This window comes from Littorina saxatilis, linkage group LG17 (genome assembly GCF_037325665.1).
Source record: "Littorina saxatilis isolate snail1 linkage group LG17, US_GU_Lsax_2.0, whole genome shotgun sequence".
Classification (NCBI taxonomy): domain Eukaryota; kingdom Metazoa; phylum Mollusca; class Gastropoda; order Littorinimorpha; family Littorinidae; genus Littorina; species Littorina saxatilis.
In genome coordinates this window covers 9,947,268-9,974,013 of record NC_090261.1, presented here as the reverse complement: position 1 = coordinate 9,974,013, position 26,746 = coordinate 9,947,268, and the positions used below count along the sequence as shown (strand labels likewise).

The following is a 26,746-nucleotide window of genomic DNA, read 5'->3' as shown; positions in this document are numbered from 1 at the left end:
TGAAATACAGTTAAAAAAAAAAATTTAATATCATATTCTTACTCCGAATCACATTAGCATTGAGTCACCTGAGATGCTTATCACTGAAAAACGCTTACCCGGCTAAAGAATTTAAAGGGAAGCAACCCCATCACCAAAACGAAAGTGAAAGTAGCTTTGGTAATGGGCCAGTACACCGGGAGTTACCTCCCATACGGGTGTATGCCACGTCACTTCCTCTAGGAACACGTGCCTATTATCATACGTCTTTTTCACCTCGGAGAGGACGGTTCACTTTTTGACGCTCTGTGGCTGACCTTGTGTGTTTGAGTGACACCCGCCGGCCACGTTACCCAGCTTGTCTGCTCGCCTTGCCTACAGTTTGGTGAGCTCGTTCCCGTTTGTTGTTGGTTGTTTGCGCTGTTTCGTTACTGTACGTTGTCCGTTTTTTACGGACTTGTGTGTCAGTGACTTGCGTGTTTCGCCATTTTGTTGTGTGAGTTAGTTAGCTAACTCGTGTGACTTTGCTAGTAGCTCTGCGTGCCCTCTTTCTGTTTGGGCAAGTGTAGCTTTAGTATTTTGTTGACGCGTAAGCGTGTGTGTTTACTGTCTTTTCAGTCGTTTTGACTTACGTTTCAGTAAATCTTTTTGGCTTTGCCACGTGTTGTTGACGTTTGTGTCAGTGTCTTGCGTGTCGCCATTTTGTTGTGTGAGTTAGTTTTCTAGCTCGTGTGACTTTGTTTGTAGCTCTCCGTGCCTCTGCTTGTGGGGCAAGTTTAGCTATAGTATTTTGTTAACGCATTAGTGCGTGTGTTTACTGAATTTTCCAGTCGTTTAGACTTATGTTTCAGTAAATTTTTTCGCGTTGCCACGTGTTGTTGTCAACATGTCTGATTCAGACAAGCGCCGTGGCAAGTCGGACCCCAAGGGGAAAATTAAGGCTAAGTCTTCCTCTTCCAAAGCAACTTTACTTGTTACAGACCAAGAGCGTAACACTTTGTTGGCTGTACCAATTTCGGCGCCTAGCGCTGTTACTACTTCTGCTTCTTTTGCGGCGCCTAGCGCTACTGTTACTTCTGCACCTGTCTCTACATCGGAGACTTCGTCTTCTTTGTTAGCACCTGGACAAGGTGCGTTGGTTTCCTCTCTGTTAAAGTCACTGGTTCCAGAAATCCGCAGCTTGGTGCAGGCAGAATTTCAGCGTTCCGTCGCCAGCAGTTCGGCGTTTCCGGCATCTGGCAGTGACGTCCGGGCATTGGCTTCCGTGTCTTTGTCCTCCACTTCCGGCTTGGAGCAGCGTCCTCCCTCTTCAGCGTCGGTTGGTAAGCAGAGCTGGTCCGATAGCCCTCGTGAGGCGCCTGGACGTTCTCCTTCGGGGGACAGCTCTTTCGCATCGGGTCACGACCGATACCTTGCTGATCTTTCATTTCCGGCGATAACCTACGAGGCCCCGGACTTGTTCGAACAGCGGCGGCAGTCGGTTTCGACTGCCGCATTTCCGGCACTTGCCGGAAGTGATGATCCGTCCGCTCCGGCACGCTACGGCGGTCGCGGCAGGATGGAGTATTCACTGACTTCCGGTCCTTCCGGATCGCGAAGTCAACCAGTGCAGTCTTCACTTCCGCATTTGGCGGTTCCGTTGACTACACTTCCGGTTTCGGCCGGAAACGCTTCTTCCTCTTCTGGTGGTTCCTTCCGGATACCAGATAGTGGATTACAGCGTGCGCCTTCCGGCTTTCAAGCGCCTAGGCTTGAGCAGGCATCACTCCACTCAGTCGGGGGAGTGACGTCAGCTCATCCAGCTCCGGTTTTTGCGGATGGTCGTCCTGCTTACCCTTTACCTTCACAGGATTTTGGGCGGCAGGATGACGTTAGTGCTCAGGCTTTTCCGGTTTCCGGTTTGCCAGGGCATGCTTCTGCTTCCGGAACTGGTGACTTCGGTCATGGTTCCACGTGTGACTATTCTGATGCTCCATCAGTGGTCAGCGAGGAGTCGCGGGGCGTGTTTCCGTCGAAGCTCAAGTCTGTTCTTGACGTCGCGGCGGAAGTAACGTCTCGTTATTTTCCTGAAGGGGTGGTGGCTGCGGACTCTTCCGCATCATTCGTTCCTTCTGCCATGGCGGACTTCCGGCCGGCACAGGAGGATGTTTCTTCCTTCCGGTTCGCCGAGTCTCCGTCAGTGGCTTACCAACTTTCGCATTCACTGGTTCGTCCAGCACATGCGGGGAGTGGTATTCGGCCAGTGCCTGTTCCGTTACTGCTTCCTTTTGGTCCAGTTCCGGAATCAGCGCAGCAGTGGGTGGCTTCAGCTGCCCAAGCCTCTTCCTTCGTGCCTACGGTCAATAGGAAGCTTGGCATGCCCAATCAGAGCCAGAATTGGCTGGCGTCTTTTGCACTCCCTAGGGCTACCCTTCCGGTTTCCCGGGAATTGCTGCCTCTTCTGACTAAACCGATCAAGCGTGATTCGGTTTTGCCGGTTTCCGAGGCTTCCCTCCTCTCTGCTGAGGAGGTTGGACGTCGGCAGATCGAACTGTCCTCCATTGCGGAGACTCTCGTTCGGGCTCTGTCTCGGGCATTGACCGATTCGCTAGTTCCTTTCACTCTCAGTGAAGAACAGAATGCGGACGATGTCTCTGCGCTTTTGGCCGCATTGGCCAAGGTCAATGAGGAACAATTGCGTCTTTCCTCCCTGCAGTACACCCAAGCGGTACTCTGCAGGAGGGATCTCTTCCTCTCGCAGTCCCAATTCACGGAACTGGCTACTAGGGAGACCTTGAGAGTCTCCCCGGTCTCAGAGGAGTCTCTCTTCTGTCCGCTGGCACTGGATGCCAGACAGAAGGAGATTCAGTCAAACAAGGACAGTCAGTTCCTTGACTACACTCTGAAGGGGGTGAAACAATCTCAGCCTTCTAAACAGAAGCAGGCTCAGACATCGTCTAACCCCAAGCCAGCTCAGAAGCGGCAGGCTCCGCCGGCCGCTCGTGGTGGGAAGAAGAGGACGGCATCGGGGAGGGGGCGTGGCGGCTCTGGAAGTAAGCCACACCCCCAATGAAGCGCTCCCGATCTCACCTCCCTCCCGCCCTCCACCTTGGTGATGGCGGGAGGCCCCTCCCGGGCACTTTCTCGTTGGATGTCGGTAGTAGACAGCCAATGGATTGTGGGAGTGGTGAGATCGGGCTTCCGCCTACTCTGGCGGGAGGAAAAGGCGCCTCTTACCCGAGTGCCTCCGCGGTTCAAGCCCCCCTTCTCGCAGGAAGCACGTTCCGTCTTGCAGTCGGAAATTGCCTCCCTGGAGCAGAAGGGCGCGGTGGAGAGAGTTCGGGTCCACAGCTCCCTGGGATTTTACGGGCGTCTGTTCGCTGTTCCCAAAGCATCAGGAGGATGGCGTCCCGTGTTGGATTTATCTCTCCTCAATACTTTCTTGAGGGAGATAAAATTCAAGATGGAGACGCCAGCCTCTGTCCGAGACTCTCTCCGCCCAGGAGACTGGGTGACCTCGATCGATCTCACGGACGCATACTTTCATATTCTTATGCATCCGGCCGACCGGAAATGGCTTCGTTTCCGGTGGGGAGATCAGATCTACCAGTTTCGCGCACTCCCTTTCGGGCTGTCTCTCGCACCATGGATTTTCACCATGGTGGTGAGACAGGTCTGTGCACTGGTGAGGTCCCAGGGTATCCGTCTGCGGGCTTATCTGGACGACTGGCTCATCATGAACCAGTCCCAGAGCGGCTGTTCGCAGGATACCCTGACGGTTCTTCGAGAATCCAACTCGTTGGGATTCTCGATCAACCGGGTAAAGTCGGAGCTGACCCCGTCACAGACATTCACTTATCTGGGGATGTCTTTCGACACGGTCGCTTGGACTGTCCAGCCTTCTCAGAGAAGGGTGGACAAGCTCCAAGCCCAGATTCGCTCCACTTTACCTCTCCTGATGGCTTCCATCCGCTCGCTCGCCTCCATCTTGGGGCAGATGGAGTCTATGGCTCTTCTGGTTTCACTGGGCCGGGTCCACAAACGTCCGCTTCAGTTCGCGCTGAAGCCGTTTGTGGACTCTCCTCTGGTGGACTGGGACGCCCTCATCCCTTTGCAGGGATGGTTCCAGTCTGCGACCCTTCCGTGGTTGGACACGGAGTGGGTCTGCAGAGGTGTTCCGATCGTCGTGCCCCTCCCCGACCTGGACCTCTTTACAGATGCGTCCAGGGAGGGTTGGGGGGCACATACAGATCTTCAGACTACTTCCGGTCTGTGGACGACGGAGCAGTCCTTGTGGCACATCAACTTGCTGGAGCTAGAGGCAGTTGCTCTAGCTCTGGCCAAGTTTCTGCCCTCCCTGTACGCCAAACATGTTCGTCTGTTTACAGACAACATGACAGTGGCGGCATACATCAACAAGCAGGGAGGCTCGCGGTCCCCGTCTCTCTCGGAGAGGGCTTGCGAGATCCTGGTGTGGTGCTTTCAGCATCATATCACGATCTCGGCCAGGTACCTTCCAGGGAGGCTGAACACTTTGGCGGATGCGCTCAGTCGTTCCGGTACGGTGCTTCAGTCGGAGTGGACGATCACTCACGGGGCACTGCTTCGCCTTTGGGCCCAGGTCCAAAAGCCTCTGGTGGACCTTTTTGCCACAAGGTACTCAAAGAGGCTTCCGGTGTTCGTCTCGCCATTCCCGGACCCTCAGGCATGGCGAGTGAACGCTCTGGACTTTCCCTGGACGGGTCTGGAGGCGTACGCCTTTCCTCCCTTTCCGTTACTCAGCCGAGTAATCCGGAAAGCGGAGATGGAGGAGCCGGCCCTTCTTCTTCTGGTCGCTCCTCTGTGGCCGTCGCAGGTCTGGTTTCCAGATCTTCTTCGGCTCGCCCAAGGGCCCCCCATTCCTCTCGCACTCGTGCGAGGGGAACTAGTGCAGCCCCGAACAGGCATTCCACACGAGGAGCCCAGTCTTCTGAAGCTTCACGTGTGGAAGTTGTTCGGGACTCGCTGAAGCGCTCTGGGGCGTCGTCTTTGACTCTGGACTTGGTGGCTCGCTCGCATAGAGCGTCCACCTCTTCAGTTTATGCTTCCCACTGGAAGGCATGGACTGCCTGGTGTTCAGCTAGAGGGGTGAGTTCGGTGGCTCCGCGCTCTATTCAGGTCGCTAACCACCTCTCTTTCATGTCTTCGCAGGGCGCCTCAGTCTCCTCGTTGAGGGTCCGGCGCTCCGCTATCTCGGCGACTCTTAAGCAGATTGGTCGTTCTGTTCGAGTCGGGGGCGTTATAGCTGCAGTCATTAAAGGGGCTGCTCTTAAGGAAGCTAAAGCTAGTTTGCCCGCTCCCAAGTGGGACTTGTTTTTAATCCTGGAATTCCTTCGTTCTGCGGATTTTGAGCCTTTAAGCGAGGCCAGTCTGTTCAATGTCACTCGCAAAGCGCTGTTTCTCCTTTTGTTGGCTACGGCCCGACGGGGTAGCGAGGTCCACGCCCTGTCGGGTCAGCCTGGAGATATCTCCTTTGAGCCGGACGGTTCCGCATCTTTGCGTTTCCGGCCTGATTTCCTGGCCAAGAATCAGTCTCCGGGGCAGGCCTCTCCGCTGGTTAGAGTTAAGGCTCTGACCAGCGCGTTGGCCCCGGATGACCCCGATTCGGTCAATTGCCCTGTGAGGGCACTTCGTCTGTACTTAGCCCGGACTCAGCCGATTCGGTCTAGTTCTCAGAAGTTGTTGTTTATCTCTCTCCTTACTAGGCGCGAGAAAGATTTGTCGAAGGTAACGTTGGCCCGGTGGGTGTCCTCGCTCATCAAGCAGGCTTATGAGTGGAGTCGCACAAAGAGGGGGGGGGGGTTATGCCCTCCTTGCCACTTGACTCGGCCCGAGCCCATGAAACGAGGGCGTGGGCATCCTCTCTGGCAGTTCTGCGCTCCAGACGTCTAGAGGAGGTGCTGACAACTGCGTATTGGCGTTCCGAAGATGTTTTCATAAACTTTTATCTTCGGGACGTCACAGCTCTTCGACAGGATGGCTCCAGAGGCCTTCCAGCGCTCATAGCAGCAGGCCAGTTCCTGTCCAGAACTTGATGGTGAGTTTTGATTCATTTCTAGCCCACCGCCTTGTTGATGTTATCTGCTAATGTGATTCGGAGTAAGAATATGATATTAAATGGAAAATTTCCTAAATAAATTATCATTTAATTAATATACTTACCCGAATCACATACTGTATTCCCTCCCACCTGCCCCGCTTATGGTTTTAAGATTTTTTAAAGCCGTATGATAATAGGCACGTGTTCCTAGAGGAAGTGACGTGGCATACACCCGTATGGGAGGTAACTCCCGGTGTACTGGCCCATTACCAAAGCTACTTTCACTTTCGTTTTGGTGATGGGGTTGCTTCCCTTTAAATTCTTTAGCCGGGTAAGCGTTTTTCAGTGATAAGCATCTCAGGTGACTCAATGCTAATGTGATTCGGGTAAGTATATTAATTAAATGATAATTTATTTAGGAAATTTTCCATTCAAAAAAGTTGAAAATAAAGAAATAAACAAATTGTGGGTTTTTTTCTGTTCCATTTTCTCAGTGATTGTTTTGTACTGAAATATAATGTTGTTAGCAGATCATGCAGACAGTAGCCATGACGGTACAGCCCTGGGTGCGTCAGCCTGCCAGACAACAGAGGAGAGATACCTTGCTCTCATGGGGCCCTTGCAGTTTGGTCAGTTTATATCTCATTTTATGATATCGTGAGACTGATTACAACATGCCAGATGACAATACACCATCAAATTTGAAATATGCTGAACTGTGACTTTCGTGACAAGAAGTAAAACTGCGGTTTCAAAAGCTTTAATAGAATAGTATAAAAAGTATTGAAAGCTATTCCACATTGAGATAATAGTATGGTGCTTTACATGACACTATCATTTTACAATTGGTCAAAATATGACATCAGCCTGTGAAAAGCAGTTTCATCTCCTGAAAAGATGTAAAAAAAACACCAGAGGAAAATAAGCGCTCAAAATACAGACAAAAGCAAGCTTTCTTGAACCAGTCTCCTGAGACTTGAAATGAACCAACAATCATTCTCACTCTTGAAAGCTTTTTTTTCGTGTGGCATGAAATTTATTTCTGTTCCTATTCCTCCACAGACACCTATGAACTGGTGACAGAGGAGGGTCGAGGACTCAAGTTCAACATCCCTCACCACTTTGAATCAAACGTCAAAGCCTCCGGTGCCTTCAACAACCCCGCACGCACACGCCGCCTGGCCCAAGAGGCCGTCACCCTCTCCACCTCCCTCCCCCTCTCCTACAACAGCAGTGTCTTTGTGCGCTGTGACGAGGAACGGCTGGACATCATGAAGGTGTGTGTTGTGTGTGTGCATGGTTGAGTGTCCTGAAAAGATGAAGAGCTGTTCCGGATTGCATCAGGCATGTCCTGGTTATCATGTTCACAAGGACAGATATACAGATAAAAAGAGAGTCTGCATTTGCACCAATATCTTGTGGTGTTAGTGATGAGGAAGAGTTCTGTGATAAAAACGTCATCTTGTTTACTGTTTGGAGGTAACAGGGGGAAAAAAAAAAAGTGTTTTCAGGACTTCCGATGTGCTAACAGTGCAACAGGAATCCATGCCTTTACTATGGGCAAAATCTAAGCAATAGTCACATATGTATTTTATGTTTTATTTTATTTGTTGTAAACCAACTTTGTTGAAATACGAAATTGACTATTTGTGTTTCTTGTTTTTGTGCAGGTGTTGATTACAGGGCCTTCAGACACACCATACGCCAATGGAGCCTTTGAGTTTGATGTGTACTTCCCTCAGGACTACCCCAACTCTCCCCCCTACATCAACCTGGAGACCACCGGCAACCACACCGTGCGCTTCAACCCTAACCTTTACAATGATGGAAAGGTAGCCTGAAAGAAGATGAAGTTTTGCTGTAATTGGCTTAGCATCGATATTGCCTCAAGTTGTTCTTAAATGCTCTTGGTCACTCTGCACCTCAGGAAATGTTCCCAATAAAGTTTTGAACAAACTAGGCTTTGCTGGGACTTGCATCAGGAAACGTTTGTTGCTTTGTGTAATAGGGTCCTGTTCTGAGCAAGCGAAGATTGAAAACGTGAGATTTGAAATGTTAACATTATGTTTCAGATTCTTGAAGTTAAAAATGTACAATCCATCCCATGTTTTAACACAAAATATTAACAAGAACAAAAGAAGCATAATTAAACATACCCCCTCCCCCTGTCCTCTTTTATGGCAGAGGATAACATTTTATCAGATTCCTGTCTAACACATACGATGAATTTGTAAAAAGAAAACGTTTTCTTACAGGTTTGCCTGAGCATCCTGAACACATGGCACGGACGCCCAGAAGAGAAGTGGAATGCCCAGACCTCCAGCTTTCTCCAAGTTCTTGTCTCCATCCAGTCTCTCATCCTGGTCTCGGAGCCTTACTTCAACGAGCCCGGCTATGAGCGCTCGCGTTGCACTCCCTCTGGCACAGCCAGCTCGCGGGAGTATGACGCCAACATCCGTCAGGCCACCGTCAAGTGGGCCATGCTCGAACAGCTGAGACACACGTCTCCCTGCTTCAAGGAGGTATGGGCAGATTGAACTTTGTGTTTGTCTGCAGAAAGAATGTTATCATATATCAATCTTTGGTATCTTGCAGTAGTCATGTCACGATGTGTTTGCTTGCAGGAACAATGTCATTAGATAAAAATGTGTTTGCTTGCTTTGACGAGAACACTCTCGAGTCGTTTTCTCCAGTTTTGAAGAAGAGGATGTTGAGCAGTGTTATCATGCTTTTTCTTTATGCCAAGGAGCTGGCAAAAGCCTGGATGCAGATCTTCTTGATGGCTTTTCAGATGTGTGCAGCAAGGACTTTTTTGCTTGTTATTTATTGATTGATTGACGCAGTCATTTAATTATTTTGATTAAGTTTGATTGTGGCTTAGAGCTAAGTAGTTCATTGACATTAAATACTAAGCCAAGTTTTGGTTTCATTTCAGCCAAGCCTGTTTAGGGGAGACCAGACACTGTCATACGTTATTCCTTTTCCAACAATATTTGATTGCACTGGTTTATCATTGCTTTGTAATTCATACTTTGCAACAAATGTGTCATTGCCAGGTGATCCAGTACCACTTCTGGATGAAGCGACACGAGGTGTTGAAACAGTGTGAGGAGTGGATCGCCGAGATGGAGCAGTACAGCTCGGACAAGCGCACCGGACGCTCCATCAGCCACAGCACCATGGCTCTCAAGGTTACCTGCTTGTCCATTTTTCTCCTGTATTTCTTGTTTTGCAATAATATGTTCTTTTGCAGTAGTCTTATTATTCTGCAAACCCATACTTTTGGTTGGTTTTCCGCTCTGTGTTTGGTGTAACTGTCTTTGGCTTAATTTTCTTTTGCATCAGTAGTCTCTATTTATTCTATTTCAGAAACATTACTTGCGGATGAACAGTGTCTTACTATTATGAAGAACATGCAAAATAGATAACTTATTGCACTCAGAACACATAACAATTTGATAAAGAAATTGAGGCGATAGATTTACTGAATTTTATTGTACAAACCACGGTGTACTTTCACACATGCTTATATGTAAGTTCTCAGAATATGGAAGATTAGCAAGAGAGTTATGATAATTACAGATGTATACTGTGGAAGAGGTGGTTTGTTATTTGTTATATTTAAAATGTGTTTGCATTGTACATTTAAAAAAAATCTGTCAATATAACACTTACCTCGACAGTACTATTCTTGCACATTATCTATTATAGGCCGAAAAAATTGGACAAAACGCTGCGTGGGTACAATTATCTCCCATAACCATGCGCCACCGTGGATCCCAAGCACTGTCCGAGTGCTTCCCCCTTACAGGATGTAGGTGGCGCGTCCTCTTTCTTTTTTCGCGCGTGACAGTAGGCTGTGTTTCTGCTGCGCTCCCGGATTATTTTGGATTCTAGAGTCTTCTTTTCTGTGTGGATTACCACCTGTTGGATTTTTGTGTGTTTTTCCACTTCTGGCTTGAGGCTACGTTGTTTTTCTTCCAACTTGTGCCTCCGTTGTTGTGTGGCGGACTCGGCGTGCCTACCGTCCTACTTCGTGGTGACCGGTCGTCTGCTTCTCGTTTCGCCTCATTCACTTGAGTATTGACCTAATTTTCTTTGAATTTTGTTAATTCTCGATTTTTTAAGGGTACGTACAGGGCGAGGTAGGATGTCTCGTCCTGTTTTGGGCTCTGGTTCTACGGAACCAGAGTCTGCCGGGGGCAACCCTTCTCCGGGCGCCCAGCGTCATGTTTTGCGCACGGAGAGGGGGACCTTTCGGCGCTCCGACTCTCCCTCCCCAAACGCTTTGCGTTTGCGGCGAGGGAGGGCGGAGAAAGCCTGTTTGAGCAAGCTCAATGCGAGCTTGCTCAAACAGGCTGGGCTTGAACCTGGGACTTCGGGCGGGGCTGCGCCGTCGAAGGTTCGGGGAAGGTCGAGGGGAAAGAAAAAGCTTCTTTCTCCTTCTCCTTCCGTGGAACACGCTTCCCCCCCTTCGACGCCGTTGTCCGGCCCTCAGTCTCAGGCTTCAGCTCCTCCCGGTTTCAAGCCTGGGGGGAAGGTTTCCTTCTCCTCCCTGGCTCGAATCCGGGGGCGGGTCGATTCCCAACCCTCTTTGGGGGTTGGTGAATCTGATCTAGGGGCTACGGGAGAGACTCAGGTTTCGACTTCTTTCTTTTCCGGTGCCTCTCCTGTGCCCTCCTCGGTTTCCACCGCTGTGGAAGCTAGGAGGGACACGGGTCCTCCTCTGAACTCCCTCGCTGGGTCGTCTACTGCTGTTTCGACAGTAGTCTTGGACTCATGGGGGGGGGAGATTGGAGGAGATGACGGGGTCTATGAATTCCCTCCCCGCTGGGGTTGGGATGCGAATTGACCCCGTTCAGGGCGGTCCTGTGGGGGCAGGGGTTTCAGGCTTCGTGCCTACGACCACTGCTACTACGGTTCCCTCTGACGTCCGTGTGACTGGTGGCTGTCCCTCTATGAAACGCTCCGGCCGACTAGTTACTGGACGTGGAGGTGTTCGACAGAACGTGGTACTTCTGTCGAATGGTCAGGGCGACGGGAACATTGTTTCTGTTGCTCAGACCGACACCTCCGACCGGACCGTCTTGACCCCACGCCATTCCTTAGTGTCTGGTGTTCGGGTGACGGATGGTCCGGACCAAGGGTCCGGAACGGTCCAGGCTTACGGGTCGGGATCGAACCGGACCCACGGGTCCCGACTGGACTTGACCTCCGGGTTTGGTCCGGACGGGACCCATGGTACGGGACCGTACCGGACCTTAGGGTCCGGTGCGGGACAGTACCTCTGGCCCTTGCCGGACCCCCGGACCTACGGGTCCGGATGGTACGGTACGGTACGGGACCAGTGGTCCGGTCGGGACCGGACCACCCGACCACCTCTGTTGGTCCGGGTGGTCTGGCACCGAACCGGAACACACCGGACCACCGGACCTACGGGTCCGGATGGTACGGTACCGGACCGGTGGTCCGGTCGGGACCGGACCACCCGACCACCTCTGTTGGTCCGGGTGGTCTGGCACCGAACCGGAACACACCGGACCACCGGACCTACGGGTCCGGATGGTACGGTGTTTCCACGTCCGGACCGAACCACCCGAACACTTTTGTGGGTACGGATGGTTCTGTGCCGAACGGGACCTCCGGATGGTACGGGACCGGACCGGACCACCGGACCGGACCGGACCGGACCGGACCACCCGACCGGATCGGATCGGCACCCCCGACCGGACCGGACCATTTCTTTTCTGATCAGACCCGATGGGTCCCTGTTCAGTCTATAAATGGCGGGGGTTCGTTGGCTGGACTGACCCAACAGTCGCAGGGTTTTTGTTGTTCTCTCCCTTCGGCTGCTGGAGACGTTTCGTCTTTGGGGCAGGGGTCTTCGCGGCCTCTTGCTTCAGTGGGCGTTTCGTCACAGCCTACTTCATCACTTTCGGCTCCTCCCCCTCAAGCTTCCTACACTCCTGCTGTTGAGGAGTTGTCGGGAAGTGAAGAGGAGAGTGAGTCAGAGGACGATGGGGAGGAGGATCAGGGTCGCCCTGAGGTTAACACTGATCCTCTACCCTTGCCGGTTTCTGATGGAACTTCCGAAGCTATGCTTCGTACTTTCCAACAGTACATGACAGACATCACGCGGCGTCTTGACGCCACGGATGCCTCTCTTAAGCGTCTGTCGTCTAGTGTTCCCAACCCTTCGGTTGACACACAGGACGTGGACCCGGAGTCTGAGGACGAGAGGCAGGAGGCTCTCCCTCGCACAGCTAGAAGGACGTTTGAACAGTTTCAGGACGTCCTTCCCGCCGACGCCCTCTCGTCCTTGGAGTCCGCTTCGGCCCGGGCGCGGGAGGCACACGCCGCGTCTGCCGGCGGCTCGTTTTATGAACGATCCGGCCGCCAGCAATTCGCGTTCCACCCTAGTCTTAGTGCCACGGTGGAAGCGGCAGCACATCGCCTGAGGAGTACAGATTCACGTGCGAACGCGACCTATGTTCCTCGGGAGGACGCGGATTCAGTGCCGTGCTTTCCTTCGGGAGGCGCACCTCCACTGTTTCCTCGTGTCCAATCTGTTTCGTCCCTCCCTTTTCCCTTTGACTCTCGAACTCTCCCTTTCCAGACTTCGAGTGTTCAGGGTGGGGCTGACGGTGATGTGTTCGTTGGGGAGGTGCCTTCGGTCAAGAAGGTGGAACTGAGCTCTGCTTCGTTCCACAATCTTGAGGCCACCGTTTCTTCCATTGTCGAGGCCCAATCGCAGAGCTCAGTTCCACCTTTACACTGTGTCTCCCTCCCCGGACAGGATCCTCTCCCTGAGGCGAAAGATCCTGTCCATTCAGGCTTGCCGCGCTGTTCCTCACAGACGGCTGGCGGAACTGTTGGGTTCCATGGAGTCTGTCGCTCTGCTACTGCCCCTTGCAAGGCTACACAAACGTCCCCTGCAACGGGCAGTAGCAGATCGGACTTCCAGGCCTCTCGATTACACCGAGTTGGTCCAGATCGGGCCTTGGTTTCACGAGGCTGTAGTCCAATGGCTGGACCCGATCTGGCTCAACTCTGCGGTGCCTATCCAACCGAGACGGCCGTCTCTCTTCCTGTACACCGACGCTTCTACGCGGGGTTGGGGAGCCCACCTGGACCTGCACGAGGCCCAGGGGGTCTGGACCCAGGAGGAGTCCCTCCTACACATCAACTTTCTAGAGTTGGAGGCGGTTCGTCGGGCTCTGCTGGAGTTTCGCCTCCTGATTCGGGATCAGGATGTGTTGGTCCACGGGGACAACACCACATGCCTAGCTTACCTTCGCCACCAGGGGGGCACCAATTCTCGGTCCCTCTCCCTGTTAGCGGAGGAGATTCTGCTCTGGTGCCAGACCAATCAGGTCCGGATGTCAGTCCAATTCGTTCCGGGGAAACTGAACGCCCTGGCCGACATTCTCAGTCGGGGCGATCAGGTTCTCCCCACAGAATGGACCATCGCTCACAACGTTCTACAGCGTCTGTGGGCAAGGTGGGACCGTCCTCTGATCGATCTGTTCGCAACTCGATTCAGCGCTCGGCTTCCCAGGTACGTCAGTCCCTTTCGAGACACGAATGCGTTCCACGTGGACGCATTCACTCTCTCGTGGAGGCTCCTCGATGCTTACGCCTATCCCCCGACATCTCTGATTCCGAGGGTACTGGCAAAGTATCTGCAGGAACGGCCAAGACTGATTTTGGTCGCGCCTTACTGGCCAACAGCTCCGTGGTTTCCAGATCTTCGCGGTCTCACCCACGTAGACCCTCTACCTCTGAATCTGGACGGGGGAAGTCTGCTCCAGCCTCGATCAGGCCTCCCTCATCCACGTCCAGAGAGTCTGTGCTTGACCGCATGGCTCTTGTGCGCTCCAAACTGCTTGCACTAGGATTGCACAAGAGTTCAGTAGAGTTTTCCTTGAACGCTAAGAGGCGATCAACTAATCAGCTCTACGACTTACGCTGGAGAGCTTGGGCCTCCTTCGCCTTGTCCAAGGGGATAAAGCCGCTTTATCCCTCAACACAGGACTTGGCCAACTTCCTGGTGGAAGTGTATCAAAAGAAGAGTCTTTCTTCTAAGACTCTTCTTGGATACAAATCTGCCATCACTTCCACGATTGCGGCTGCTACTGGTCGCAGACCTGAACACTTGATCAGTTCCTCCCTCATCGCTAATGTCCTTTCGGGTATTAGCAATGCAGCGGTGTCTAAACCTCGGGTTTCATTTCCCAAGTGGGATGTCTTCCTGGTTCTCAAACTCCTGCGTAGCAAGGAGTTTGAACCCCTGGCAGGCATTAGTATCAAGTTCCTGACTTTTAAGACTGTGTTCCTCATCGCTTTAGCCACTTGTCGTAGACTCAGTGGTATTCAAGCTTTGAGTGGCCTGGAATTTGACATTGAGTTCACCACACATCAGGTGACGTTGGCTTTCCTACCAGACTTTCGAGCCAAGAATCAGAATGCCTCGGAGTTGTCCAAACCAGTAGTCATTCAAGCCTTGGCTCCCACTCTTGAACATGATGACCCTGATCGCTTCCTCTGCCCAGCACGTGCCCTTAGAGTGTACCTGGATAGAACACGTAGCTTTCGGTCTTCTAAGCGGTCACTGTTTGTCTCGCTTAATCCGAAGTACCAATCGGATATTTCTAGACAAACTTTAGCTCGTTGGCTGACCTTGCTTATCAAACAGGCTTATGTTCATGCTCAAGTGGATGTGGTCCCTGACATCAGGGCACACGAGATTCGGGCTATCGGCTCCTCGTTGGCGCACGTGCGGGGTGCCTCGCTCCAAAGCATAATGGCGGTCGCGTTCTGGAAGACTCCAGCCACGTTTATTAACCACTATATGCGAGACTTTTCCAGTCTCAGGCTTGACCAGTCGTATGGCATTGCCAAAGCAGTGGTTGCCAGCATGGTCACGTCAGTCTAAGGTATTTTTCTTGGGTATATTTTCTTTTACGGTAGTACTGTTCGAAAATTGCCTGGGTATCTTAATCCTTGGATTTAAGTGATTTTGATTAAGGAGTTTAATACTCTACATATCACCCTCACACCACTCTGGTATTCTGTGCAAGAATAGTACTGTCGAGGTAAGTGTTATATTGACTGTAAGGCTTCTTTTTAAGCCTACTGTCTATATGATACTTACCGAGACAGTACTATTAGAGTTTCCCTCCCGCCTCCCCTCTTGATATGTTATGGGCTTTTTGAGGGTCTGCAGCTCATAAAGAAAGAGGACGCGCCACCTACATCCTGTAAGGGGGAAGCACTCGGACAGTGCTTGGGATCCACGGTGGCGCATGGTTATGGGAGATAATTGTACCCACTCAGCGTTTTGTCCAATTTTTTCGGCCTATAATAGATAATGTGCAAGAATAGTACTGTCTTGGTAAGTATCATATAGACAGTAGGCTTAAAAAGAAGCCTTACAATTAGTTTAATTTTTTCTTCTGGAAACAGTTTGTAGTAACATAAATTTGTTCCGTCACACAGCGTCACTATAACCAATTGCGTGAAGAGCTGGCCAAGCTGAAGCCTCCCCCGGAGCTGGGAGAGGAGTCGGAGATAGAAACCATCGACCCCAAGGGCAAGCAGTACTCCACGGACTCTCCGCAGGCCAGTGCGGCCACTGCAGCCACCGCCACCTCCACCAACACCTCCAGCATGGTGCCCAAGCCCACCGGTCCCCCTGCCACCTCCACCCTGTCTGCTGGCTCCGTCGGTCTGGGACCTTACGTCGGACCCAACGGCATGTTCTTCAATGACCCGTGTGAACCTGACCTACCCGACGTTTGACGACTTTAGGTGTCGCTAGGATGAGGACAACGTGCAAGTACTACTGACTGATGAGGATGAGTGGGTGTCTTTTCTGTATGTCTGAGCATAATGTGGATGAAGCCAGACTGCAAGGATTAACAAGAAATGCAGGCAGTATTGTCTGGTTGCAAGGTGTAGCCATGGTAATACAAGACGTGCCCAGTCCCTGCTGTGGCGGAGCAGAGAGCCGCCTATCTCTTGTCCAGTCCCCCACAGATTGTTAATCAAGGAGATGAAGAAGTCCCATCTCCCCCCTTTCCCCTATCCCATCTCCCCCCTTCCCCCGTCGCGATATAACCTTGAATGGTTGAAAACGACGTTAAACACCAAATAAAGAAAGAAAGAAAGGAGATGAAGTGTCGGTGAGAATTCCTGGAACGTAGTGGACACAACTTTTGCTTCTCTGTGGCCAATACTCATCTTTGACTGTCGTGTGTGAATGAACGTTCTTAACTGTGATTGCATTCGTAAGTTGTTTGACACATTTGGAGAAAGAATAACCTTACAGACTGAATAAGGTTAGGAAGAAAGGTACTGAGAATTGAAGATGCATGTTTTGTACGGTTGAATTTCATTTCCCAGGGGCGATGAAATTCTCGTGTTTTAAATAAGGGCAGTGCCATTGCGTGATCAGTGTTTCATTTTCCAAATGACTGCATGACATAATCATATTCTGGTTGTTAGTCTAAATGATTCATTTTTCAACTTATTTCACACGGGTCTGTGTGTGTACATATAAGTGAGCGAGAGAGTGTCGGATGATGAAGGAATAAAATGTGTTGGGTGAGAATTTCATGTTTGTGCCGATGTTTTCCTGGTCCATGTGATTTTTGTCAGAACAAACTGTTTTAAATTCTTGCTGTTTATTATATTGATGGTATGTGGTGGTTTGAGTGACTAGCTTTGTAGAATGTTTGAGGTTGAGCAAAGATTCAGAATTGCAGTGCGTTTTGCACTGAATGTAGATTGGTCCAGTTCCCCATGCATAGTGAGTTAGAAGTGCATAATCCCTTTATTGTTTGTATAATTTCAGGCAAAATAAATGTGTGCAAAGCATTCAGTGTTTTAAATGTGGTTAGCAGTTGTAACGAAGGCATCATATTTTTTAATTATTTTTTTAAGGTGATTTTTTCCCTGTTGCCGGCTTCTGATTGTCACTGATTGTGCATGTTGTCAAGTATAATCTGTGAGTGTTGTCATATTTGATCAGTTAATTTGTCTGATCTCACTGAAGGAGAATCAGTATGATGTCCGTCTGTTCATTGTTGTGTTGCTTTCTCTTGAATAATTACCTTAAATGAAAAAAGATAGATTTTTCTTTGGTATTTTTTAATGTTTCTGTGTGTGGCAGAAAAAATGTTTCAAAGCAATGCCAGTGACTCGAGGCTTGTTCATTAGAAGAAGATGCTTTGCATGAGAAGCTACAGAAGAAAGGGTGGCGTAATAATGTTCTGCTGGTTTCTGTGTGAATTGATGTCATGTCTTGTGCTTTTCCTTTTCACTTGGATTATCATATGGGCATTTAAAACATATTTTTCTGTTGTTTTCTGTATCTTTTTCTTTACTTTTTGTTTACATGGGAGCTAGACAGCTTTTAATACCAAGTGACGGAACAGAACAGGGATATTTTGTGGGCGATTTGTGCATGTACTACATTTTGTGATCGGATTCTAATCATCTCCAAACTGCTGCAAGAATAGCTCTTGAAGATGTCCGAGAAGATGACAGATTGCACAGAAGGATGAAGCTTGACTCTGCTTTCAAAGACTTGCTGCATGTTATGCCAACTGGATTTATATTACATTTGTTACACAAGAGATTTCTTCTTTTCTTTTTCTTCGTTCCTGTCACACAAAAGATTTGATAATCGTACTGATTATTATCTTCAGCTGAGTATTTCTTTCAATGGGTCATGCTTTCGTTTACGTTTCAGTCATTGCCAACTGATTTCCGTCGCTCTTTGCAAAAATGTGGATAAGATTATTTTACGTTGTTTGATTAGTGGGTGGTTTGTGATTTTATTTACCTTTCACTGCATTTTTGTTTGTTTTGTTTGTAACTGACTATGTTACCAAATCTTCAAGGTATAGATCGTTCAGCAGTGTTTTTTCTCTCTCGTCTGTCTTGCCCTTTTGTATGTTATGTTGTTGGACTGGCAAGTACACTCGCGTGTAAAATGTGTGACACATAGTTGTAGTAATTTTCAAAGTATTAATTTTGATTTTTTTTTTTTACCCCAAAATGCAATGGTCTTTCACAGTGTTTGATGTTTTGTTGTAATTCATTTTGTTTACTGGACACATGTTTTGCTGTAAGATTGAAAGGGTGATGAAAATGGCACGCCAAAGCAGAATGCTTGTGTTAATTCCCATTTAGTCACTGTAGTTTTGTGTAGCGGTACACGAATGAAGCGAAGCATGTGATATGATGTACATGTCCAGCATATAAGACAATTTTTGCCTTCAGGGGTTTATGATGTCAGTACGTGTCAAATGTTTATGATTTTACTATACTAACTCTTGTGTTCTTGTTGTCTTGTGTACAGTTTCTCTTGGTCTGTGCTGACTTTTGTACAAAGTGTATATTTATGTAAATCAGAATAAAGACTATTGCAATTACACACGCACTGCGTTATTTGATTTAATAATGTACATGTGCTGCTCTTCTTTGTGCCAAGAGAATATTGTAAAAGAAAAGCATGACTACTAGAAATGGTGTCCACTTCTCAATTCTTTTGTTTAGAGAATACAAATTATTGTAGTCATGACCAACTCAAGCGTACAACTCAATTTCACAAATGCAAAGAAAAAGTTAATTTGAAAACGCATTTGTATACATTACATGTACATGACAGACATGAATGCACACCACATCATTGTTACAGACACAGGCAGATGCACAGAGCAAACAATCAACGTTGGTATGAAAGATGTAATGGTGGGGCAATGTATCATATTAAACTGTTGCCATATGAATTAGGCCAAAAACAAGCAAACATGCAACAAATGCAAAAGTAATCTTAACCATTCATACAACATCTTACTGACCATGATGTGTCGGTCATGAAACAATCTTGAGGGGAGATAAGCCCCCAAACGATACACAAAAAGGATAGAAACAAAAACTGAAGGAAACAAGAAAATGTCCTCTTTCTCCAGTATGCAAAGGCATTCTTTTTAAACTTGGTGCCACAGAGAAACCAAGCAAAACAAATGTAATGAGAAAATGTCCTCTCTATCTCCAGTATGCAAAGGCATTTTTTTTAAACTTGGCAACACAGGGAAACCAAGCAAAAGAAAGGTAAAGAGAAAATGTCCTCTCTATCTCCAGTATGCAAAGGCATTCTTTTTAAACTTGGCGGCACAGGACTCTGAACACAAAAATGTCTCCACAGGTACACACGTTCTTCCTGCCTCGTCCCACGCCCTCACAGTGCTGGACAGTTTGGACAGCTCACACTTGGTGAGGTATCGAGCACACGACTCGAAACAGTAGCGGCCACACCAACACAGGCGAGCGTTGTTAAGGTAGAACACCAGCTGTGGAAGTATATCTTCTTCGCTGTATGCCAGCCTGAAACAGAACAAAACCAATTAGCACTTCTGCCAAGGCAGTATATATTTGCTAGAGGCGCGAGTGATCAAAGACAAAGAATGACCAGGGAGTCTCATTGTTCGGTCAATGGCCTGACAAAATATCACAAGACTGACTGATATGATATGTGGCCTAAAAAAGGCCTAGCACGTCTATTGACCGATTTGCATTCGATAACACTTGTTGCGGCTGTAACAATTCATTTTGCTGAGCTAACATTGACTTGTTATACAAAAGATGTAATTGACCTCAATGCTCCCTCCCCTCAAAAGCACACCCAGATAAACTCACCCTTCTTTCCTGATGAACCTTGCTGTTTGTTCCCTGAGTGAAGGCACGCCCAGGTTAGAAGAGAGAACAATGCTGTCCTCAATCTGTTGAATGGGATTCCCAAACAAATCCAGGGACTCCAGGCGTAGTCTGGTCATACAGGCCGGCAGCTGAGTGATTTGGTTTCTCTGGGCTGACAGAATGTAGAGCCTTGACAAGGTTCCTGAAGAATAGAGAAATCAAAGATGTTTTCATAAAATGTTGCACGCAAAACCACATTTTTCTCATCTAATTCTTCATCTTAAAACTACCCACACATCAACATGTATTTGCTTCACAGGGCTCTAAAACTGATCACCTGGTAACTCAAATATTCAATCAAGCAGGTCAGCTTTTTCACACATGCTTTCTAAAGTTTCATTCAAACCTTAAACTGACTGATGTCAATGTAATGTATGTACTTTTGGATAAAAGGTTAGTTATTAACATGGACGAAGGTGAAACAGCCAGCTATTGTCTGCCGACAACCTTCTCACATTTTTGAAGAATGTCGGATGACAAAACACAACCCTACTAACTTCAAAAGCTACCTCCTGTCTGCATTTTGAGAAAATGTTTGACCTAGCTCACATCCACCCTCCACTGCTCCTCAGTTTTGCAACTCACCAATGGTGGGTGGAATGGCCGTGATCTTGTTTTCGTCCACATGAAGGCGTACAAGACTTCTCATCTCACACAGCTGTGGGGGTAACCTCTGCAGGCTGTTGTTGTTCAGATTCAACACTGACAGCGTATTATTCAAACCAGACCGGAACAGCACAGGAGGAAATTCAGCCAGCTGATTGGATGACAGGTCAAGCTCTCGAAGATTAGTCCAGCGACCTGGGGGGTTTGGGAATGTGGTGAGGAGATTGTCGGCCAGGGTCAAGGTCTGAAGGTGGCGAAGGTCGAGAATTCTGGGGTCAAGGCGTTTCATTTTGCAGCCATTTACCTGGTGAGAGATTAAAGGTTCAACTTCAAGGAAAGGATAAAACGAACGTGATTTCCATGACGTCATATATGCCCAGGTTGAAGTTGGCACAGTCTAACATTTCTACTTACTGTTCACTTGAAAAAATCACAATCTGCCAGCTTCCAAAGGAATTAATAAAATCTAAAACCAATAAGACCCTGACACAGATAAAATGAAGCAAACAGTGACCTATGACTCTAAATTTATACAGAAATTCTGGGCATAAAATTAAATCATAAAATAGCTCTGAAATTATACCCCTGAAACTCACAGAAAAAGTCTGATTTTAGACTTCAGTCTGAAGATTCTCATGTGTGACTGTGAGTTCTTGTCTTGTTTCCTTTTGTCAAGACAAACCCACTCGATGTGAGATTCTGAGCAAATGCTCTATACCTCATCCTATTTTCTATAGCAGGTTCAGGTTTCATAGCTTCATTAGTTCATCTGTCCCTTCCTCCATTTCTGTCCTCTTATTTTTTTTTTCTTGTCAAAACAACACAAAGCCACTTACTGTGAGATTCTGCAGTGCACTGGGGAAGGTGGTGGTGAGAGGGTAGTCTTTGCGCGATGTGATTACCATAGAGGTCTGCAACGCTTTCATACCATTGGTGGAGGGGGGTTGCACAGAACCCACTGATAACACTTTACTGACATCATCTCCCTTAGCAACCAGACGCAAGACTGTCAGGAGACTCTTCAGCTGTAAGGGATCAGCCTGGAAAATGTAAAAAAAAGGATAATTGTGTTAGTGGTGGCAATGCCTGTTTCTGTTGTGCACAAACACAGTTGTTATTCACATGACACTTGGTTATTAAGTAGTTGCACATGGTAATTTTTGATATTGTGGGAAATCTGGGCTGCTCTTCATGGGAATTATCATGTTTCTTCTGTCTTGTATATGTGAACAGCTCAGATCATGGGTAATTTTAACACCTTCACATTTAAATGCTTATTTTATAGCCATCCATTGAATTGAGAAGAAAACAAAGCATACTAAACTGCTAAGCATGAATCAAACAATAAGAAAATAAAAAGAACCAACAGCATCGTTTTGTATGTGTGGGTAGTAAACACGTTTTATTTACAAAACACGGCGGAAAATGGCGACAAATTTGTTGCACAGCGACAGGTCACTTTCTTCAACCAAGGCCAGTACTTTCATACATGACAAAGGAAAGCAAATATGGCCTGAATAATAAAGTTATAGTGTTCCTTTGCGTGTCTGAGTGATAAACTGTCTTAACCAACTATCTTCTGAAACGTAATTGCACTCAGCAGATTTGTCTTCCGCTCATAACTTTCGTGTCACACGGTCTTTGCGACAAACAGATGGATCGCATTCTCGCAGAAAATCATTGACAACACAGACCAGTCATTTTTAGCATTGCATTTGGGAAGGGCTACTATTATAGTGTGTTTTAAAAAAGAAAAACATTACAGTATCGGCAGAACACGACCAAATGAGTTTTCGTGTCACAGCGTTATGGGCGTGAGATTGTGTTCTCACACTGTAGCAAAATCATTGACAACACAGACAAGTCAGTTTTAGCATAGACATTGGGAAAGGCTACTACCATAGTGTGTTTTAGGAAAGAAAAACATTATAGTATCAGCAGAACACGAGCAAATCATGACAAATGAGTTTGCGTTTTGGGCGTTATGGGCGTTTTTTCACACTGCAGATCATATCTCAAAAACTACGGAGTGGATCTTTATGAAATTTGATATGGATATTTTTGACTGGATTTTCTCATAGAAGGTTTTTCCGTTTATTGATAGGACAGTTTGATGACGTCATATTTTACCGTTTGCCAAAAGGTCGAGGCAGCACTTTCACAGTTACAGTTTTTCATCAATTTGATCGAATTTCTTATCACACAATCTCAGATCTAGGCCGGATTATGGGATTGCATTTCAGTTTGGTCACTTAAAGTTTTGTTATTGAAATGTTTGTTCGAAATATGTCATTTTTTCAAATTTTTAAAAACTAATATTTGAAACAAAAAATTTATATTGGTGTATTCCCTATTGCGTCCTGTATCTAAAACTATATAGTTTTGTTGTTTTGTATTGATAATTATGCTTAAAAATGAAGAAAACCGATAAATAACCACTATCTTTATTTATGAAAAAAGACACTTAAAAACAACTTCTATCTATTCCTTACCATTTTCTGATTCCAAATATATATAGTTTCATGGTGTTTGACGTTGAAAATAGGCTAAAACTTAACAAACTCGGATCGTTGAATGGAAATTATACTTCCAAGCTCCGTGCAGCTGACAACATGATAAAAACACGTCATTTCAAGTGTGGAACACGCTCATGACGTCATACTGAAAGGTGATGAATTATGGCTTCACCTTGCGATGTTTCATTTCAAACATGGTAACATTTTTAAAGGGGTTTCTTTCTCAGATTTCTGTTTGCCCTCTGTCTGTCTCTCTATGTCTCCGTCTGTCTGACTGATTCAATTAAATGTGTAATTACTTAGTTTTGCAAAAGTCAAACTAAGTAGGATATACCTAATTGATTCAGGTCTCTAAATTCTTATTGTAAAATTGTGAGTTTTATTCAAAACAAATTTAATTGGTGTTTTAAACTCAATAATGGGGCATGCTGTGATGAGTAGAAGAATGTGTGCTTACGAGCAGAAAAAGCCCATCAAAGTCAAGAATCGTGTTTTTCTTTTTCTATTTTCACCTTGTAGCTTCATACAGACACTAAGCAACAGTGTAGTTCCACTTCCAGTGCAATATCTTGTACTTCAATTTTGACCATCTGTGTAACACTTTATTGACTCATGATCTGAGCTGTTCACATATATAACTTGATGCGAACTCCATAACTGCATTTGAATGCGGGTTGCACTAACCTTGTACTTGTAGCTGGGGAATTTAACCCTTAGGCTGGTTGTCGCGACATATGTCACGCTACTTTACGTATACTGTCACCTGGTTGTCACGACATATGTTGCGCTACTGGCTCAGTCTGTTTGGTCGCTTCCGATTACCTCCCATGGACGCGAAAACCTATATGACCGTTTTTCTTTATTTTTGGCTCACGTAAGTGTAGCCTATGCGATGCTAACTTTTGTCTGTCTGTGCGTGCGTGCGTGCGTATGTATGTATGTATGTCTGTGGTAGAAACTTTAACATTTGACTGAACACCGAAATACTAATTTTACCTGGTTATCATTCAAGCAACAGCTTCAAAGTATTGAAGCAATGATCAACATTTCGTCGGCACGTATGTAGTTAAAGTGTGTATCCAAAGAAAACGGGTGGTGGGGGGTTTTGGGGGGGTAAAAACAGGTGACTGGTTTGTGTCGTGTGTGGTATGTAGACCAGGTCAGGGGTCAAGGTTAGGTCAGATCTCGTGAAGGATTGTGGTATAGATACAGTTATCACCGAGCTGCAGTTCGCCGATTCGGAGAAGACTATTATTTTCACATTGTTCGGTTTCGTAGCTCCAGAAAAATAGATAAAGAAGATACCAAAGGAGATTTCCTACAGGTTAATCTGCACAACGTGTTTCCAGTGTCTGCGCGAGGAAGCGCTGTCGAAAGCGCAGTGTCGATCTGGCCATCTGGCAGTCGTGTTCCCGTAAGTAGGCTACACTGAGACAGACAGATCTAGATCTAGTGTCTCGCACTCTTGCACCGTGTCACATATGCTTACTGTGTGTGTGTATGTGTGACGGAGTGATTGAGTTTGCGTTACTGTTTGTTGATTTCTTACGTGAGCCTTGAAGGCTTCGCCTCTTGTTCTCTCTGTTAATTCACCAGTGGCTATGTAACATGTGTTACAGAATTGCACCAGTGTAAGGGTTAATAGCTTAAAAAGTAAAAAACGAAAATCATAATCATCATTATCATGCAACTCATTATTTAGAAATGTGTGATACCAGTGCAAAGGAAATAACATCAAGTTGTTACCTTACTAATACAGATGTCCTGAGCAGGGTTCACAAGGCTGATGGTACCCTTTCCCTCTTCAACAAAGCGGGCATACAGTTTTATGATGTTGCCAGACAACTGAAATCAAGCAAGGCAAGCTGATCAATGGCATTGACAGGAAATCATAATTATGTTACATACTATTACTTATATATCCGAACAAAACAAAGCATTCACAAGAATCTCGACCTATCTGCCATTAAAGTGGACAAACAATGTTGTTTGTCTACTGTAAACTTAAAGGCCAATGGGTTGAGGTTCTTGTGAATGGTTTGTTTTGTTTATAAATATAATTAAACATTTCTGTTAACTTTATCTTTCTTGTTAGTTGATTCTTGATTTTCAAACGTAAGCAGTCTCCCTGTTTCAAAATGGCATTCATGTTTCATGCATATTTAGTAAATTTTATCGAATGTCACTTTTGTAAAACTCTGATACATTTCGAATTTGTGAAATTCACAAACAAGGCTGATTCAGAATTGAAGTTATTAGAACTAGAAGCACATGCTGTACTATTCTATATCAAACTCAAAGTACCCCCCCCCCCTAAAAATACTGCTAACCCTGAAAAGTCTCATATGAATATCTATCCTGATGCATACACACCTGATACTTGGTACCATGCCTGTTACCGCCTGTTGAGATCAGCATGTTTATCTTGGCTGTCTTGGACTGGCCGCCACCTTCTCTGCCAACTGTGATGATGGCTTGGCATGGCCGACTTGACTTTCTCACGCTGCAGCCAGCCACTGGCCGGAACATCACATCCACTTCACATTTCAGCCGCATTCTGTGCGTGTGCTTCTGAGCTGGAAAGAGAAGAAATCACCGATTCATTTGCTCTGCTACTGAGCAGTAAACTTGTCTACTCTAATGGAGTAAACTGTAAGAAATGAGTTAAAAACTGAGAGAGAGAGAGACAAGACAAGACAAGACAAGACAAAATCTTTATCATCGAGGGTAATAGATAAGCAAGAATATTGCTTTTTTACATCCAGCCCTCGCCCTAATATAGGGTCAACAAGAACAGAAAACAATATAATCAAAGAACTATCACATCAAACTTAATACATTATAACTGTATATATACAGATACAAATTTAAAAATAAATTGTCATACTGCATTGTAAGTACAATTTCCAATGATAAAAAGTGTCAATTTTAAATTTAACATAACTTAATTTAGATCTGCATATTATTATAATTTTGTTTAACATGCACATACATTTTAAATGAATTGATGAACCATTCAGCACATGTTTAGTTGAATTATTTAGTTTATTATATGTAGATTAAACAAATAATTAATTAATTATTAAACATTCAATTAGTTTAGAGAGAGAGAGAGAGAGAGAGAGAGAGAGAGAGAGAGAGAGAGAGAGAGAGAGACAATGACAATGACAAATTCTTTATTTACGAGGGTAATGGCATAAGCAAACAGGTGCTTTTTTACATCCAGCCCTCGCCCATGGGAGGGTTTAATCTAATGATAATACGTTTTAAAAATGTTGGAATGAGAGAGAGAGAGAGAGAGAGAGAGAGAGAGAGAGAGAGAGAGAGAGAGAGAGAGAGAGAGAGAGAGAGTATAAAACTAATAAAATCAGGGCTCTACAAGAGTTATTGACAGCTGTTTGTGAATAGCCGACGTATCCAAAGAACCAGAATGTCTAACTCGAAGCTAGCGGCAGGACGCAGCCAGGCTGTGAAATTTATGACTATCGGTCAAACACTATCAAAACAAGCAGCAACATCATCCGTGAAAGTCTATCCTCGGTCATCTTTTTCTTTACTATTCCATTAAGGACTGAATACTGTTACGAGTGGATGTGAACATGCAAAGATGAATGAGAGAGACAGTGATCTCACCTGTTGATCTGTGATTGTGTCAACAAGAAACTTTCGTTCTTTCTGAACCGGAAATCAAATTTTGCGCTTTCATTCGGGAGAAGTTACTGTACTGAGTCTACGGAGTTTATTTTATATATTTGTTTGGGCTATACTTCATACTTACTCCGTCAAAATAAGCTCAAATACTAATGAATTATTTTCAAGG

The 26,746-nt window shown here is 46.5% G+C and overlaps 3 protein-coding genes across 7 annotated transcripts in view; 1 reads left to right on the top strand and 2 right to left on the bottom strand.

Moving 5' to 3' along the window:
- Nucleotides 1-18,479, top strand: part of LOC138953160 (dual E2 ubiquitin-conjugating enzyme/E3 ubiquitin-protein ligase BIRC6-like) — a 92,776-nt gene extending 74,297 nt beyond the window's left edge. For 4 of the 5 annotated variants that reach the window (XM_070324961.1, XM_070324960.1, XM_070324959.1 and 1 more), the window contains exons 60-65: nt 6,565-6,666; nt 7,100-7,314; nt 7,708-7,869; nt 8,293-8,559; nt 9,094-9,228; nt 15,536-18,479. In XM_070324961.1, the coding sequence (XP_070181062.1) occupies nt 6,565-6,666; nt 7,100-7,314; nt 7,708-7,869; nt 8,293-8,559; nt 9,094-9,228; nt 15,536-15,838 (1,184 nt within the window). In that variant the 3' untranslated portion in view covers nt 15,839-18,479. The remainder of the gene's footprint in view (nt 1-6,564; nt 6,667-7,099; nt 7,315-7,707; nt 7,870-8,292; nt 8,560-9,093; nt 9,229-15,535) is intronic. The other variant, XM_070324958.1, reaches the window with a different exon arrangement.
- Nucleotides 1-26,746, bottom strand: part of LOC138952660 (galactose mutarotase-like) — a 380,407-nt gene that overhangs the window by 191,862 nt on the left and 161,799 nt on the right. The gene's annotated exons all lie outside the window — the stretch shown is intronic.
- Nucleotides 18,075-26,637, bottom strand: LOC138953162 (leucine-rich repeat protein 1-like). The gene is made up of 7 exons (XM_070324963.1): nt 26,560-26,637; nt 25,300-25,502; nt 24,673-24,771; nt 21,247-21,450; nt 20,390-20,714; nt 19,745-19,946; nt 18,075-19,432 (listed from the first exon to the last, which is right to left on the bottom strand). Exons 2-7 carry the CDS (start codon nt 25,480-25,482, stop codon nt 19,180-19,182), a joined length of 1,266 nt encoding a protein of 421 aa, XP_070181064.1. The 5' UTR covers nt 25,483-25,502; nt 26,560-26,637; the 3' UTR covers nt 18,075-19,179.